Raw genomic sequence first — 16,339 nt, 5'->3', positions numbered from 1 at the left:
CCTCTGTGTTCTTACTTATTTTCTGTCTGGTGGATCTGTCCTTTGGAGTGAGTGGTGTGTTGAAGTCTCCTTAAATGAATGCATTGCATTCTATTTCCTCCTTTAGTTCTGTTAGTATTTGTTTCACATATGCTGGTGCTCCTGTGTTGGGTGCATATATATTTATAATGGTTATATCCTCTTGTTGGACTGAGCCCTTTATCATTATGTAGTGTCCTTCTTTACCTCTTGTTACTTTCTTTGTTTTGAAGTCTATTTTGTCTGATACTAGTACTGCAACACCTGATTTTTTCTCCCTATTGTTTGTATGAAATATCTTTTTCCATCCCTTGACTTTTAGTCTGTGCATATCTTTGGGTTTGAGGTGAGTCTCTTGTAAGCAGCATATAGATGGATCTTGTTTTTTATCCATTCAGTGACTCTATGTCTTTTGATTGGTGCATTCAGTCCATTTACATTTAGGGTGATTATCGATAGGTATGTACTTATTGCCATTTCAGGCTTTAGATTCGTGGTTACCAAAGGTTCCAGGTTACTTTCCTTACTATCTAAGAGTCTAACTTAACTCACTTAGTATGCTGTTACAAACACAATCTAAAGGTTCTTTTCTATTTTTCCTCCTTCTTTCTTTATATATTATATATTATATCAAATTCTGTACTTTTTGTCTACCCCTTGATTGACTTTGAGGATAGTTAATTTAATTTTGCATTTGCTTTGTAATGAGCTGTTCTACTTCACTGTGGTTTTATTACCTCTGGTGACAGCTATTCAACCTTAGGAACACTTCCATCTATAGCAGTCCCTCCAAAATGGACTGTAGAGATGGTTTGTGGGAGGTAAATTCTCTCAGCTTTTGCTTATCTGGAAATTGTTTAATCCCTCCTTCAAATTTAAATGATAATCTTGCAAGATTAAGTAATCTTGGTTCCAGGCCCTTCTGCCTCATGGCATTAAATACATCATGCACTCCCTTCTGGCCTGTAAGATTTCTGCTGAGAAGTCTGATGTTAGCCTGGTGGGCTTTCTTTTGTAGGTGATCTTCTCTCTCTGGCTGCTTTTAGCAGCCTTATCCTTGATCTTTCCGATTTTAATTACTATGTGTCTTGGTGTTGTCTTCCTTGGGTCCCTTATGTAGGGGGATCTGTGGATCTCCATGGCCTGAGAGACTATCTCCTTCCCTAGATTGGGGAAGTTTTCAGCAACTACCTCCTCAAAGACACTTTCTATCCCTTTCTCTCTCTCTTCTTCTTTTGGTATCCCTACAATGCAAATATTGTTCCACTTGGATTGGTCACACAGTTCTCTCAATATTCTTTCATTCTTAGAGATCCTTTTTTCTCTCTGTGCCTCAGCTTCTTTGTATTCCTGTTCTCTAGTTTATATTTCATTTATTGTCTCCTCCACTGTATTCAACGTGCTTTTAATACCCTCCATCGTGCTCTTCAACAATTGGATCTCCGACCTGAATTCATTCCTGAGTTCTTGGATATCTTTCTGTACCTCCATTAGAATGTTGATGATTTTTATTTTAAACTCCCTTTCAGGAAGAGTCACGAGGTCCATATCATTTAAATCTTTCTCGGGAGTTGTATTAATAATTTTACTCTGGACAAGGTTCCTTTGGTGTTTCATGTTTGTATATGGCGCCCTCTAGTGTCCAGAAGCTGTAGTCTCTGGAGCTGCTTAGCCCCTGAAGCAATGTCGGGGGTTGCAGGGGAGTGGTACTGGTGCCTGGGGGGAGGAAAGAGCTGTTCCCTGCTTCCCGGCTGCTGTGCCTGTCTCCACTGCCTGAGCCAGTGGGCCAGGCACACAGGTGTAAGTTTTTGTCCTAGAGCAGCCGGATATGGATCCCTGCTTTCCAAAAGCAGCCGGAATCCCAGTCTCCCCAGGAACTCTGCCTGTATTAACTTTCCAACCCAGTAGTCATGAGAGTCTCATGAAAGCACCATGAATTGTAGGTTTGTGCTCTCAGAGTAGATCTCCGGAGCTAGGAATTCAGCTGTCCCAAGCCTTCCACTCCCTCCCTGCTCCATTTCTCTTTCTCCCACTGGTGAGCTGGGGTGGGAGAGCAGCTTGGGTCCCATGAAGCCACAGCTCTGGTACATTACCCTGTTCAGTGAGGTCTGCTCTTTTCTCCAGGTGTATGCAGTCTGATGCTGTCCTCTTTCCTGTTGCTCTCTCAGGATTAGTTGCTCCAATTAAATTTTCTAATTGTATCCAGTTTTAGGAGGAAGCCTCTGTCTCTCCTCTCATGTAGCCATCTTTAATCAATGCATATATTATCATTTTTTATTGAATCAGTATTCAGTGTCCCTATTATGACTAAATTCTGCTTACTGCTGAGCCATGCTGTGTATTAGAATTACATTTTCTTCCAAATGTAATAAAAAATTTTTCTTGGAAGTAATAATTTCTTTTCCCACTTGCTTCATTTTCAATAAATCTACTGCTAACTCTTCATAAAGGCACTAAAAGATCCATAAAATCTCTTTCAACATCAAGTGTTACTTCACATTCAACCATTCAGGTAACTGGTTTCTCCCAGATACCTACTTGCTGGAGCCTTTCACCCTTTTACTCCAGTCAACACTGGATGCCTACTAGACCTACTCCACAGCTGGTACCTAGGAATTCCCTTTCTTCTTCCCTGTATTGGACCCCATTTTCTGGATCCTACATATCTCTGTTCTTAGTTTACTTCACTGTTTCTAATGGAACACATCCTCAGTAACTTCCTGATTAGGGGTACAGGGGAGGTAAGTTTTTGAGGCAAGACTGAAAAATGCCTTTAGCCTTACATTTGACTGACAGTGTGGCCAGTATAGAATTTTGTGTTTAAACTAATTTTCCATCATCTTTTTGTAGGCACTAGCCACTGTACTGTAGTATTCTGTTTTTGCTTTTGAAAAGTTCAATACCATTCTGACTTCTATTTCTCTGTAGGGAACATAATTTTTCCTCTTTCCAACATTTTAGAATCTTCTCTTTTTCCCTTTCTGTAGGGAAACTTGTTAACACAGAAATTCCTCTCACACTGCTCCTTTGATACTGTCTTCTCTTCCATTCTCCCTGTATATGTTTCTAAAACCACTATTTGTTAAGAAAATACACCTTCTGGATGAATACTATCATTTTCTTTCTGGTCCCCAACTGTGGTCCATCTCTGTTACTTATTTTCTAGACTTGTTCAATTTTACCTTTCAGTCCTTCTGTTAAATTTTTCATTTCTGCTACATTATTTCCAAGAGCTCCTGTTTTTACTTTTATAGCATCCTATTTATGTCTCATTGATTCAATACAACATTCTTTTATATATGAATATTGCGATTCTACTGAAGACATCTAGTCTTATGGTCTTTCTTAACTGGGAATCCTCTTCTGAATCATAGAAAAGAGTAAGATTTTGGTGACTATTTTCTTAATTCTCTACGAAATGGTACTTAATACCATGCTGAATGCAAGGGAGAGATTCTAATTCATTATACTCAACAGATGCTTCAGAGTATTATAGATTTAATCTGCTTGCAGAACTACTGCTGAGAAGAGCTGATTGTACCATGACAAATATCCAGATACTCACAATAGTTTGATATACCAATCACCAGTGATAAAATTATATGAAAATCTTAAAACCAATAATTACCTAGTAAAAATCGTAAAATATGCTTTGTATTGGGTTTAACCGATACAATTATAGAATTAGTTTTTTTATCTTAAGTTCATTTTAGAAAAGAATGTGGTTGTGAAGGAAATATGTTAGGATGCTAATCATGTAAAAGTTGGTATTAACTGAATGCTCACTATGTATTGTGTACTATTCAGATCACTAAACACAGATGATTTCCTTTAATTCTCATAATCTTACCTTACAGGGTTACTATTCTTATTTTATAAGTAAGAAAACCGGGACTTCAAGAGGTGACTTGCTTTGAGGTCAAACAAGTTAAAACATGGTTGTGAAGGATTCAAATCCAGTTTGTCAGGTTCCGGAGCCTGAGCGCTTAATCTTTGTGGTGTAAAATCCCTCTCCAAGAGATCAAATATCCTTCTTCCCGTATTGAAGGTATGGTTTGTTTTAAACTCTAACATGAAGAGTATCATGAGTATTGGGGAAAAATAAGGCCTACACAGAGTGCAAAAAACAAATAACCCAAACTCTCTATTTCGAACAATGAAAGGAAACAGAGCCATTTACATGCAAATTTAAGGGAATATATATAATTTAAGTAACTAAGATTAAGGTAATACAAAGAATGTTGTTTTCCATTTTTCAATGTACTAAAAAAACCACACAATTTCTAGCTAAGTGATAAAAATTTTTTTAACTCATTTAACATAAAAGAACTCTAAAGTATTACCTAAGATCCAAGTGCTGGCTAACAATTTTACTTTTCATACAAAACTTAAAACAATAAAAAATAATTGAAAAACTATTAAGGGATGCTCTCCCATTTTTTATAACAGCAAAGTATATACAACACACTCTGCTTTCTTATTAAACATATCAAAAAATAAAACCAATTTGAGAAAATAGAGATTATTTTACCTTTTGGTAATGATGTTTCAAATTTTTCTGTAGAGACATTTTCTGACAAATTTGGCTTTACTGAATAGAAGAATGGTAGGTCAAGCTGTGAGGTTACTTTTGATAATATATTTTCCTACAGTCTGACATCTAAATAGTCTATTATTAATATAATGATTCTTATTTTAAGCCAGTAAGAAAATGTTTTAATGACATTTTAATTGCAGTAATGAAATAAAATTAGTACTATTACCAAAAAGAAAATGGTAAAGTAAGATTTTAGAAGATTCTTTATGTAACAGAAATCTCAGTATTTTTCATTCATGTTTACTAGTGCCTTCCTCTGTATAATTCCTCTAATTTTTATTACTGACACTGTTAACTGGAGCTTTTTTATTTTTCAAAGTCCTATTAATTTCTTGATTTAGCCATACAATACATTGTATTCAAGTTAGAAAAATGTTCTTATTAGCTTTCCACTCCTTATTCTTTATTTCTTTACATTCATGTATTTTACCCAAACCATTACATTCTCTTCAAATTGACAACTTCTAATGTTCTTTTAGCAAATACTCATTAGCTAAATTTCTCTAGTAATTTCATGTGATGTAGCTTGTTTTCTTCTAATATGAGGCCATAAAAGCAAAGAATGCATTCTGTCAAGACAGCAGATTCCCTTATGCCATGGAAGGTCTTTTTTCCCCGCTCTGAAATGTTAAGATCCTAATTACCAACACATATATAATTCTTTTAATGCAACTTTTATGTGTTTGCCAATAACACCAAAAATATGTCATAACTTAAACATTTTTGTTTAAATGAAGAAGGCATGTAAGTCTAGTACTAACTGCCTTACACACTGTAAGCTGTTGCTTGATGTACACGTTAAGCTTGAAAAGAAAATACGGAATATTTTAAAATTTAAATCAGACACACTGCCCTACTCTTTGATTCAAATTAATTTGTATCCAAATGTAAGTCTTCATTTTTGTAATGAACTTTCATTCTTATTCTAAACATTTAAATGTCAATAAGGCCCTGAGCGTAAATATGAGAATCTAAGTTATCCAAGGAGTCATAGCAAGAATAATCTTGAAATGTGGGAAACAGGGTTAGCTCAAAGCACGGGTACAGACAGGGCATAGTTGGGTGGTGGCTGGGTAATTATATATTCCCACACCTAGGGCTTATATTAAGGGAGAAAGAGATTCATCTATTGCTCTTAGTCACTAGCTGTGAATACTTGGTTTTAATGCTAAATGAACAGGCACATTAATACTAACCCTCAATTCTGTCTCAGATGTCACAACCATAGATTTGAAAAAAACTGACCTGTCACATCACAAACACTGAAATCATGGATTCTGGTTCTGTTCGCAATTTGTAAGATAAATAATATGTAATTCCAGAAACCAAAATTAAAAATTTCATACCTTGTGCAAGCATGTTAAATTCCAAGAATAGTGCTATGTGGTAAAGTTCCATGGCTTCTTCTGCCCTGGTCATGTTTGGCTTCCCTGCGACGAGAGCCTGAACTTCACTGAGACTCCCAACAGAGGGGCTACAGTGCAAAACGGAGAGGTCCACCATGTCCGTATACATACAGTGTAATATAACTTTCGCATATTTTTTTGGTATAATGGACTCATCTAATATAATTCTTGTGGGAGTCCTCAAAGTTCGGTCTGTGATTTCTTCACCAGTCCGTATCCTCCTCTGCAATAAATTTCGAAAAAATGGGGACCGTGCTGAAATGATAGCCTTGTGAGCTTTGAGCTCTTCATCTAAACAGTTCTGATTTCCACCAAAAGCTTCAACCAGTTCAGAATCTGAAGAAAAACTAAGGACGACATCATAATAACACATGTAATCAAAAAGTCCACGCATATCTACATCAAGGGAATTTGGTGTTCCAAATTCTTCACTAAGCTGAACGAGGATATCAACATTTTGAAACCTTGAGTCCTCCATTCCAAACTCTCCTGTATAAAGGTAGTGTAACAAAGCAGAAAACATGGGCATATCTATACCAGCTGTATTGATGTCCATTATTATCTCTGCCCCATACTCGGGTGAGGAAGAAAGCAGTGTTTTAAAAAATGGACACCTTGCTGCCAAAATGGCACGATGAACAGGAAAACAAGTTTCTTGAAATATTAAGTCTACATCGGTACAATATTTGTACTCATAAAGATCGGCCATATCTTTCTGCAGTGTCCGGGCTTCTGGTCTAGCCAAACTGGCTTGCAGAGAAAGTTCCTTTAAGGCTGAAGTTCCCTCATATTCCTCCACTAATGCATTAACATCTCTAACATCCCACCCAGAGAGGAGTTCTCGCATCTGCTTGGCATGATCAGCAGACCTATTAGATTTCCGACGCTTAATAAACTTCTTTTTGAGGGTGGCAAGGCCAGAGGTTCTCTTTTTTTTGTCTTGTGGTTTCTCATGGCCGTGATCAAGGCTATATAATTTTGATTCACAACCATAGCCTTGCTGAGAGTAGGATGATGTCCCTAAGAAGGAAATTAAACAAATTAAAATTTGTTTTTTTTAAAACATTAATTTTCAACATTCACTTTAACACATATTTCATGCTAACATCTTTTTTATAGACATTCCTGAAACATTCAAATAAAATTGATTTCTGTTTTTATAAAGGAAGATAAAAAGCTCAAAAAACTTATTTTTATTTAATAAGGAATAGAGATAAAAAGGGCAGATTTTTCTTAATTTTAAAAAATGCTTTTGGTTCTTCTCTGGCTATCAAGGACCAGATATCATAGAGCTTAATCATGGACTCTGAGGAAATGAGAATTAGGCAGATTTGTAATTAAGAATATTACTTCTATATAATTGTAAAGTGTTTCTTTTTTTTCTTCTTTACTACACCAAGGCTGCATTTGTATTGGGGAAAACAAATGGATTTAGGACAGAAGAAACATGTGTTTTACACCACTGGAGGTTGCTGATTTTCCTAGGGTAATTGGAAATTATGGTTAAGACAACCAAAGAAAAGATCAACTGTGCTATAGCAGCTTGGTTTAGGATAAAAAGCACACAAGCCAGATTTACATTTGTTGGGCAAGAAATCTGGATGCTGCACAGTTATTACCTACAACTTTTTCACAGCTCAGTTCTCTTTTCATCCAAACAGACCACTGAAAATACAATTCTATATATTCACAAAAGGAAATCAAGTTAGAAAAACTGAAAGTTACCTATGAAAGTCTGCTGGGCTTGAGAATTTCCCCCTACCCTTGGGGAGCATGAATGAGGATAGTTAGATGCATTAGCACCCATTTTCTTCAGTCACTCAGGCAGTCCATCTGCTGGTTCTTCAGAGTATAATCCCAGAGGCCTTTATGAACTTTCAACCCTGGATCCAGCAGCCTCTTTTCATCCATTTCTTGATATGAAACAAAAATAATTTTATTCATTTTTTCAAATGTATCACAAATTGCAGTTAAAAAAAGCAAGCTACTGAAAACTTTTATTTGCAAATAATGACATGCTGTCAAATTCACATGTAGAAATTTCAGAAAATGTAGTTAAACTTGAATTATGAATCAGTGTTAGCTGCAATTTTGAGCCATAACATGTACCAATTACTTTTTAGTCGTAGAAAGTACATATCAGACTAAAATATAGTTACAGAAAGAGTATTTCAAATCACAAGGAAAAATCTGTAGACTAAAAAGAAAGTTCTCATTTTTTTCTAATCCTTAGACACCAACATCAGCAATAATCTAACATTCTAAGCCATTTATAAACACGTAAGAGGCTGATACAAAGAGCATATAATTTATTGGTTTGTTATTTTTCTACCTTAGATAAAATTGCTTAAATTGATCTTTAATCTGTGTAACTTGGCATTTTACTGATAAGAGTGGCAAGAAAAGATGGACAGTTAAAACTAAGTACCTTTAGGCTACTTGTTCCACACATAATTTTGAGAGAAGATATAGAGATATAGAGTGAGACTCAAGGGAAAATGAGAACTTTTATTATCCTCCCTATAAGGCACTTAAATAAAGATACTACTTCCTATTACCCAATATTTTGACATAACACTGACAGGGCAGTATGATTTTAATGATTACAGACCCCACCATGGAAACTTAACTCTCAAAAGCTGCCAGGAGGAGATACATGTGCAAAGAGAAGAAACTCTGAGAACGAGTTAATATGAATACTTCTAAATCTTTACAGTATCTAGTTACATAAAACTTATCTTACTAAAAGGGCTAATGGTTTAAGAGAAAACACAATTTAAAATCTATTACTGGAATTGTTAGGACACCAACTAAAAGGCAGTTAATCTAGCCTCATAATGAAGAATGAAATGTTTTAACAAATGGAATTACACACGCATACACACACACACACACACACACACACAATATCACAAAAAACCTGCTAGAAAATAAAACTTTGTCAAGATTCTTGGAACTTTCATCTTGGTTACTGACACAGCATAACCTTAGGAATTCAAGTTTAAGAAAATCATCATTAACATTTGTACTTACCTTTAATCTTTTCCCACTACTTATATGAAAGTTTATTTATCTAAGCACAGAATTATCTAAAAGTGCTCAAGAGAAGACTGGGAAACTTTCTACTAATTAGATATTATGCAAAGTTGCAGTAACTTCGATCAACAAGCAAATTTCCTATTTGAAGCTTACCTATCTACATGGGAAAACAAAGCATATTAGATTTGTTATTTCAGTGACCCTACTGGAGTCAGAAAGGCAACCAGAGATGTGACAGTGAGTTCTGTTAAGAACTACCCAGCAAGGAATCGGAAGAGTTTAACATACTATTTTGTAAACATTAAATGGTCAAGAAAATTACTTCTTCCAGTGAAGTCAGTTTTTGTAAAATGACACTTAGTGTAAGTAAATTCAGTTTTCTATTCTTAAATATTAGAAATGTAGAAGAGTCTGCTTTTTGGGGGGTAATTCATTTTGAATGGTGTCAATTTTCATAAAATAGAAACAAAATCTTCCCATTAATTTCATTTCAAAGTTAAAAAACCATTAAGTCTAAAAAAATCTTGGTTTTCAAACTGAGCTCCTTAAAAGCTTCATAGTTCTTCAGGCATGTTTGGTGGTTCTTTAAAAGAAATTAGAGTTGTGGAAGCCAAATTTGTGTCCTCACTTAGAGGTCACATCCTATTCTCAATCACTAAAGATTTGCATTTAAAACATAAAAATGGCAGAGATAATCCTTTCTCAAATTTGAAATGTATTAAGAAAAATCCAGAATAAAAACATTATGCCAAGTAAATGCCTTTACCAAAAATGAGGGGGGAAAAAAGATGAGCAGATAAGCATTGGATCTGGAAGTAGCAGCAGTCAGAGTGCAGGCAAAGAGTTTCTGAAGGGTTACTCCCAAGGTAGTCTTTTTTTCACTTCCTTCTTTACTCATTTTTGAAATTCCACATTGCTTTTTGGTTTTTTTGCTTTTTAATTCCTAATGACTGCAGAGCAAACTAACAGAACAAGAAAGACTGCAAACTCACTAACAAAGCAGAAGGAAGAATTCAATCAACGTAATACACCACATTAACAAAATGAAGGATAAAAGTCTTACAATTTCAATAGATGCAGAAAAAGCATCGGACAAAATTCAACATCCATTTATGATAAAAACTCTCAACAAAGTGGGTATAGAGGCAATGTACGCCAACATAGAACGGGCCATACAGCTAACATCATACTCAACAGTAAATATCTGAACGTTTTTGTCTAAGATCAGGAACAAGACAAAGATGCCCACTTATGCCACTACTATTCAACATAGTACTGAAGTTCTAGCCACAGCAATTAGGCATGAAATAAGAGGCATCCAAATGGGAAAGAAGTAAAACTGTCACTATTTGCAGATGACATGATACTATATATAGAAAACCCTAAAGACTTCACCAAAAAACTATTAGGATAAATGAATTTAGTAAAGTCACTGGATAGAAAATTAACATATAGAAATTGGTTGTATCTCTACACACTACTTATGAGATATCTTAAAGAGAAATTAAGGAAACAATCTCATTTGCAATTGCATCAAAACAAATAAAATACTTAGGAATAAATTTAACCAAGGAGGTGAAAGACCTGTACTCTGAAAACTGTAAGAACTGATGAAAGAAACTGAAGATGACTCAAAGAAATGGAAAGACATACCATAGTTATGGATTGTAAGAATATTGTTAAAATGTCCACATTACCCAAAGCAATCTATAGATGCAATGCAATCCCCATCAAAATATCAAACGCACTTTTCACAGAACTAGAACAAATAATCCTAAGATTTGTATGGAACCACAGACCTCTGAATAGCAAAAGCAATTTTGAGGAAGGAGAACAAAGCTAAAGGTATTGTGTTCCCTGATTTCAATCTATAATATAAAATTACAGTAATCAAAGCTGTATAGTACAGGCATGAAGAGAGACATATAGATCAATGGAATAAAAAGCTCAGAAATAAACCTAGACATATATGTCAGTTAATCTCTGACAATGGAGGCAAGAGTATACAATGGGGAAGACAGTCTCTTCAATACAAAACTGGACAAGTATATGCAAAGAAATGAAATTGGACTACTATCTCATATAATATACGATAATAAATTCAAAATGGGAAAGACTTGAATGTAAGACCTGAAACCATAAAACTCCTGGAAGAAAACCTAGCCAGTAAGCTCTCTGAGGTCAATCTTAGCAATGTTTTTTAGACAAGTCTCCTTAGGCAAGGGCAACAAAAGTTAAAACACAATGGTATTTCATCAAACTAAAAAGCTTTTGCACAGCGAAGGAAACCATTAACAAAATGAAAAGGCAACCTACTGAATGGGAGAAAATATTTCCAAATCATACATCTGTCAAGCAGTTACTATCCAAAATATATAAAGAACTTATACAACTTAATACCAAATAAATAACCTGATTTAAAAAATGGGCAGAGGATCTGAATAGACATTTTTTCCAAAGAAGACACATGGATGGGCAACAGGCACATGAAAACATGCTCAACATCACTCTTCAAAAGGGAAATGTGAATCCAAACCACCATGATTATAGCACCTCACACTTGTCAGATTGGCTCTTACCAAAAAGAAAAAAAGTAACATGTTGGTGAGGATGTGGAGAAATGGTAACTCTTGTACTCTGTTGGTGGGAATGTGCAGTAACTATGGAAAACAGAATGGAGGTTCCTCAAACATTAAAAATAAGATGGACAGTGACTGTGAAGGGGTATGTGGCGGGGACTTGGTGAAGGGGGGAGCCCGGTAAACATAATGTTCTTCATGTAATTGTAGATTAATGATACCAAAAAAAAAACACATTGAAAATAGAAATACCATGTGATCCAGCAATTCCACATTAAATATTTATCCAAATAAAAAGAAAACAATGTGAAGAGATACATGTACCCCTATGGCTTGTTGCTGCACTATTTATAATAGCCATGATATGGAAGCAAACTAAATGTCTATCAGATCAATGGATAAAGAAGATAATATACCTACAATAATTTGCCCCACAGGGACAACTGAGGTGCCACCCTAGAGAGGTGGCTTGAAATAAAAGTGTCTTTGGGACTTACGGACAGAGTCTTTTCCTGGTAGCTCCTGATCAATGGGACTCTCCTTCAAGGTGAACTGACTTGGATAACATTCATATCTTCTCCCGGAGCTCTAAATACTAAAATAAACATAGGCCTTGGAAACACTTAATGGGAGGAATTTTTCTGGATCAGGCAGAACCCTTATATCCACGCTATGTCTCCATTTCCAAATCCTAGGGGTAATCCTGACTGTGTAGTTCCAGTACTAAAGTCATATTTTTTCAAAGTTCTCAAGGCACAATTTCATTTATTTCTAAGGCAACCAAAACCTTATGTCAAATGGAGCACAGTATTATTATGTTACTTATTTCTTAATTTAATCTGCTGCCTTTAGGTGCTGGAAATAAATCAGTCATAGTCTAATCTCTAGGGATGTTTTCATTCCAGGCAAGTTTTGGCTATTTCCTATATAAAACAGGATGAAACCCAATCTTTGCATGATATGATAGGAAAGGAAAGGGAAAGACCAGGCCTACAGACTGGGAAAGGCCCACAGGATGCAAATGGCTAAAACCCTAGAAAGCTGATGAAACCTTTTTCTAGAATCACCATTCTGGGGAGTGTGCTCTGTTAATAGCTGACATGACCAATCTCAATCAAATGATCTAACTGGCTTAAAATAAGCTTCAGTGATTGTAGCAGACCCAATTGAAGGGGAAAAATCATGTTGAATGCAACAGAGAAAACTTACAACCCTGTGAGAATTTTTAAAAAACAAAAATCAACTTCTCTCCTCAAAAACACTCCAGAGTGTTTTCCCAAAGTTTGGAAAATACAGGATTAAACAATGTATAGTATGTTTCTTTACTTCAGGACCTTTCAGCATCTTTAAAGTGCTCAAGTGCACTGTGAGCCTCCAACAGGAAGTATTCATCTAAAGGTGCCCCTTGCTCCACAATGCATTAATGGAATGGACTTGTATAACTTTGGAAAACTCTGAAATTTGCCATAAAAACACTCTTTACTACTTTACACAGGAGAGAAAACAATGGGTGCCAAGGTACCAGGGATAGTTTTCTTTCATCATCAATTGGCCACTTACATGGGATGCTCACATTAACTTCTATGGGTCCTTAGCATCTGTAAAATAAAGAAGTTGGAAATGGATCCCTAAACTTCACCAAAGCTGTATGAGTTGCTGATTTGGAAAATGAGGATGGGGAAGGGATCTTTTTCTATATTAAGTTAGTGTACACAGAAAAAAAGGTAACTGGACATTGGATTTTACACACAAATTTCCCCCTTAGTCTAATCATTAAGGATAGTTTTATAGGACAGGAATGTGATACACATGTGAATATGAAAAACAATTAATAATGAAAGAGAAATATAAAACTGGAGTAATATTTCACTTCTGTCAAATCTAAGGTAACCACATAACGTATCATTCAAACCAGGATGCTTGAGAGTCAAAACAGATAGAAAGCAGATGGGAAGCCAGAACAGGTGCATGCCAGGTCTAATGAGGCAAATGGGACAAATGGTCACCCCCATGGCCAAATCTCACATTTCCAGAGTAGCTAGAAACAAAAAGTTTTAAAAGAAAAAAACCCCAAAACCCAAGTTAACAGAACATGACTTCCTATGCCTATCTCATTTCAAGCATGTTTTACCTAACATAACAACTAACATTTACTGAGAGTTACTATATAGACTCTGTTCTACAGCTTTTATACGTATTAACCCATTTAATTCTCCCAAAAACTTTTTTAACTGATGAGGCTGAGAAGTTAGTAACTGGCCCAAAATCACAGAGATATTAAGTGAAAGAGCCAGGATTACGTTGTAACTTTCAATTCTATGCTTGGATACATTTTAAGAACAACAAAACAAAAAGAGACTGAACAGTCATCAGAAGCAGAATCAGCGACAGACCCTTGCCTTTTGAAGACATCTCCAAAAAATGAGACCAGATTGGAAAATTGGTTAGGAACCACCAGCTAGGCTCATCTGTCTCTCTGGGGCCATCTAATATACAGGCAGATGACTTTGCCCCAGCACCACAAATCCTATTCAGTCCAATGACAGAACAATCTTATGACAGCAACAACTCATTAAAGAAAGGCAAAATTATCTTCCAATAAACAAATTTATTAAGGCAGAGAAGTCAGAGTCATGGAGCTGGAAAAGGTGTTTAATTTTATTTTGATCAACCTTGTTTTAGACAGTGAATTATAATCCCATGGAATGGGAGAAAATATCTGCGAATCATGTATCTGATAAGGTATTAGGATCTAGAATATATAGAGAACTCCTAAAACTCAAAAACAACAAAGGGGGCGGAGCCAAGATGGCGGCCTGAGTAGAGCAGCAGAAATCTCCTCCCAAACCCACATATATCTATGAAAATATAACAAAGACAACTCTTCCTAAAATAGAGACCAGAGGACACAGGACAACATCCAGACCACATCCACACCTGAGAGAACCCAGCGCCTCGCGAAGGGGGTAAGAAACAAGCCCCGGCCCGGCGGGACCCGAGCACCCCTTCCCCCAGCTCTCAGCGGGAAGAGAGGAGTCAGCAGGGAGAGAGAAGGAGCCCAGGACTACTGAACACCCAGCCCCAGGATTCCAGACCAGAGCGCAGACACAGTGTATGCGTGGGGTCCTGGATACCAGGGAAACAGGGTGGCAGGACCGGTTAAGCGGGTGCCTGAGGCCGATGCCAGAGAAAAAACAAACGGGAGCGGCCATTGTTTTGTTTTTTTTTCTTTCTTTTTTTTTTTTTGGCGAGTGCTTTTTGGAAGTCTCAAAGGGACAGGGACCCCAATACTAGGGAAACAGGGAAGCAAGACCTGTGAGCGGGTGCCTGAGACCGGCACTTGAGGACAAAGAAAATCGTGCTTATTTCTTTTTTTTAAAGTTATTTATTTAATTTTTTGTTGTTGTTGATGCTGTTGTTTTGGTTTGGAGAGTGCTTTTTGGAAGTCTTAAAGGGGCAGGGCAGGACACTTAGTCCAGAGGCAGGGAATCTCAGGTTCTCTGGGCACTCTAACCCCCTGGGCAGCAGGGAGCACAGAGGCCCCTTACAGAGATAAATAGCCTCCTGGCAGCTCCCCCTCCAATGGGGCTCCACCATTCTGGAGCAGCCGCCGGAGCGCCACGCTCACAGCAATAGTGGAGATAAACTCCATAGCAACTGGGCAGGAAGCAGAAGCCCTGTCTGTGCACAGCTGCCCAGCTGCCCAGCACAAGCCACTAGAGGTCGCTATTCTCCCAGGAGAGGAAGGCCACAAACCAACAAGAAGGAAAGCTCTTCCAGCAGTCACTCGTACCAGCTCTGCAAACTATCTCTATCACCATGAAAAGGCAAAACTACAGGCAGACAAAGATCACAGAGTCAACACCTGAGAAAGAGACAGACCTAACCAGTCTTCCTGAAAAAGAATTCAAAATAAAAATCATAAACATGCTGACAGAGATGCAGAGAAATATGCAAGAGCTAAGGGATGAAGTCCGGAGGGAGATCACAGATGCCAGGAAGGAGATCACAGAAGTGAAACAAACCCTGGAAGGATTTATAAGCAGAATGGATAAGATGCAAGAGGCCATTGAAGGAATAGAAACCAGAGAACAGGAACGTATAGAAGCTGACATAGAGATAACAGGATCTCCAGGAATGAAACAATACTAAGAGAAATATGTGACCAATCCAAGAGGAAAAATATCTGCATTATAGGGGTACCAGAAGAAGAAGAGAGAGGAAAAGGGACAGAAAGTGTCTTTGAAGAAATAATTGCTGAAAACTTCCCCAAACTGGGGGAGGAAATAATTGAACAGACCACGGAAATACACAGAACCCTCAACAGAAAGGATCCAAGGAGGACAACACCAAGATACATAATAATTAAAATGGCAAGGATCAAGGACAAGGAAAGAGTTTTAAAGGCAGTTAGAGAGAAAAAGGTCACCTATAAAGGAAAACCCATCAGGCTAACATCAGACTTCTCGACAGAAACCCTACAGGCCAGAAGAGAATGGCATGATATATTTAATGCAATGAAAAAGAAGGGCCTCAAACCAAGACTGCTGTATCTGGCACAAATATCATTTAAATATGATGGCAGGATTAAACAATTCCCAGACAAGCAAAACCTGAGGGAATTTGCTTCCCACAAACCACCTCCACAGGGCATCTTACAGAGACTGCTCTAGATGGGAGCACTCCTAAAAAGAGCACAG

The 16,339-nt window shown here is 36.9% G+C and overlaps 1 protein-coding gene across 5 annotated transcripts in view; it reads right to left on the bottom strand.

Moving 5' to 3' along the window:
* The window catches only part of BTBD7 (BTB domain containing 7), a 94,826-nt gene that overhangs the window by 48,801 nt on the left and 29,686 nt on the right, over positions 1–16,339 (bottom strand). For all 5 annotated transcript variants that reach the window (XR_005053973.2, XM_073241938.1, XM_036991574.2 and 2 more), the window contains 2 exons: positions 7,747–7,934; positions 5,962–7,041 (listed from right to left, as the gene is read on the bottom strand). Coding sequence is in view for 4 of the 5 variants with exons in the window: in XM_073241938.1 (XP_073098039.1) it covers positions 5,962–7,041; positions 7,747–7,828 (1,162 nt within the window). In the remaining variant the exon portion in view is untranslated. The remainder of the gene's footprint in view (positions 1–5,961; positions 7,042–7,746; positions 7,935–16,339) is intronic.

Source organism: Manis javanica, chromosome 8 (assembly GCF_040802235.1).
Source record: "Manis javanica isolate MJ-LG chromosome 8, MJ_LKY, whole genome shotgun sequence".
NCBI lineage: Eukaryota > Metazoa > Chordata > Mammalia > Pholidota > Manidae > Manis > Manis javanica.
The sequence above is the reverse complement of the archived record's forward strand: the minus strand, read 5'-3'. Positions and strand labels throughout refer to the sequence as shown.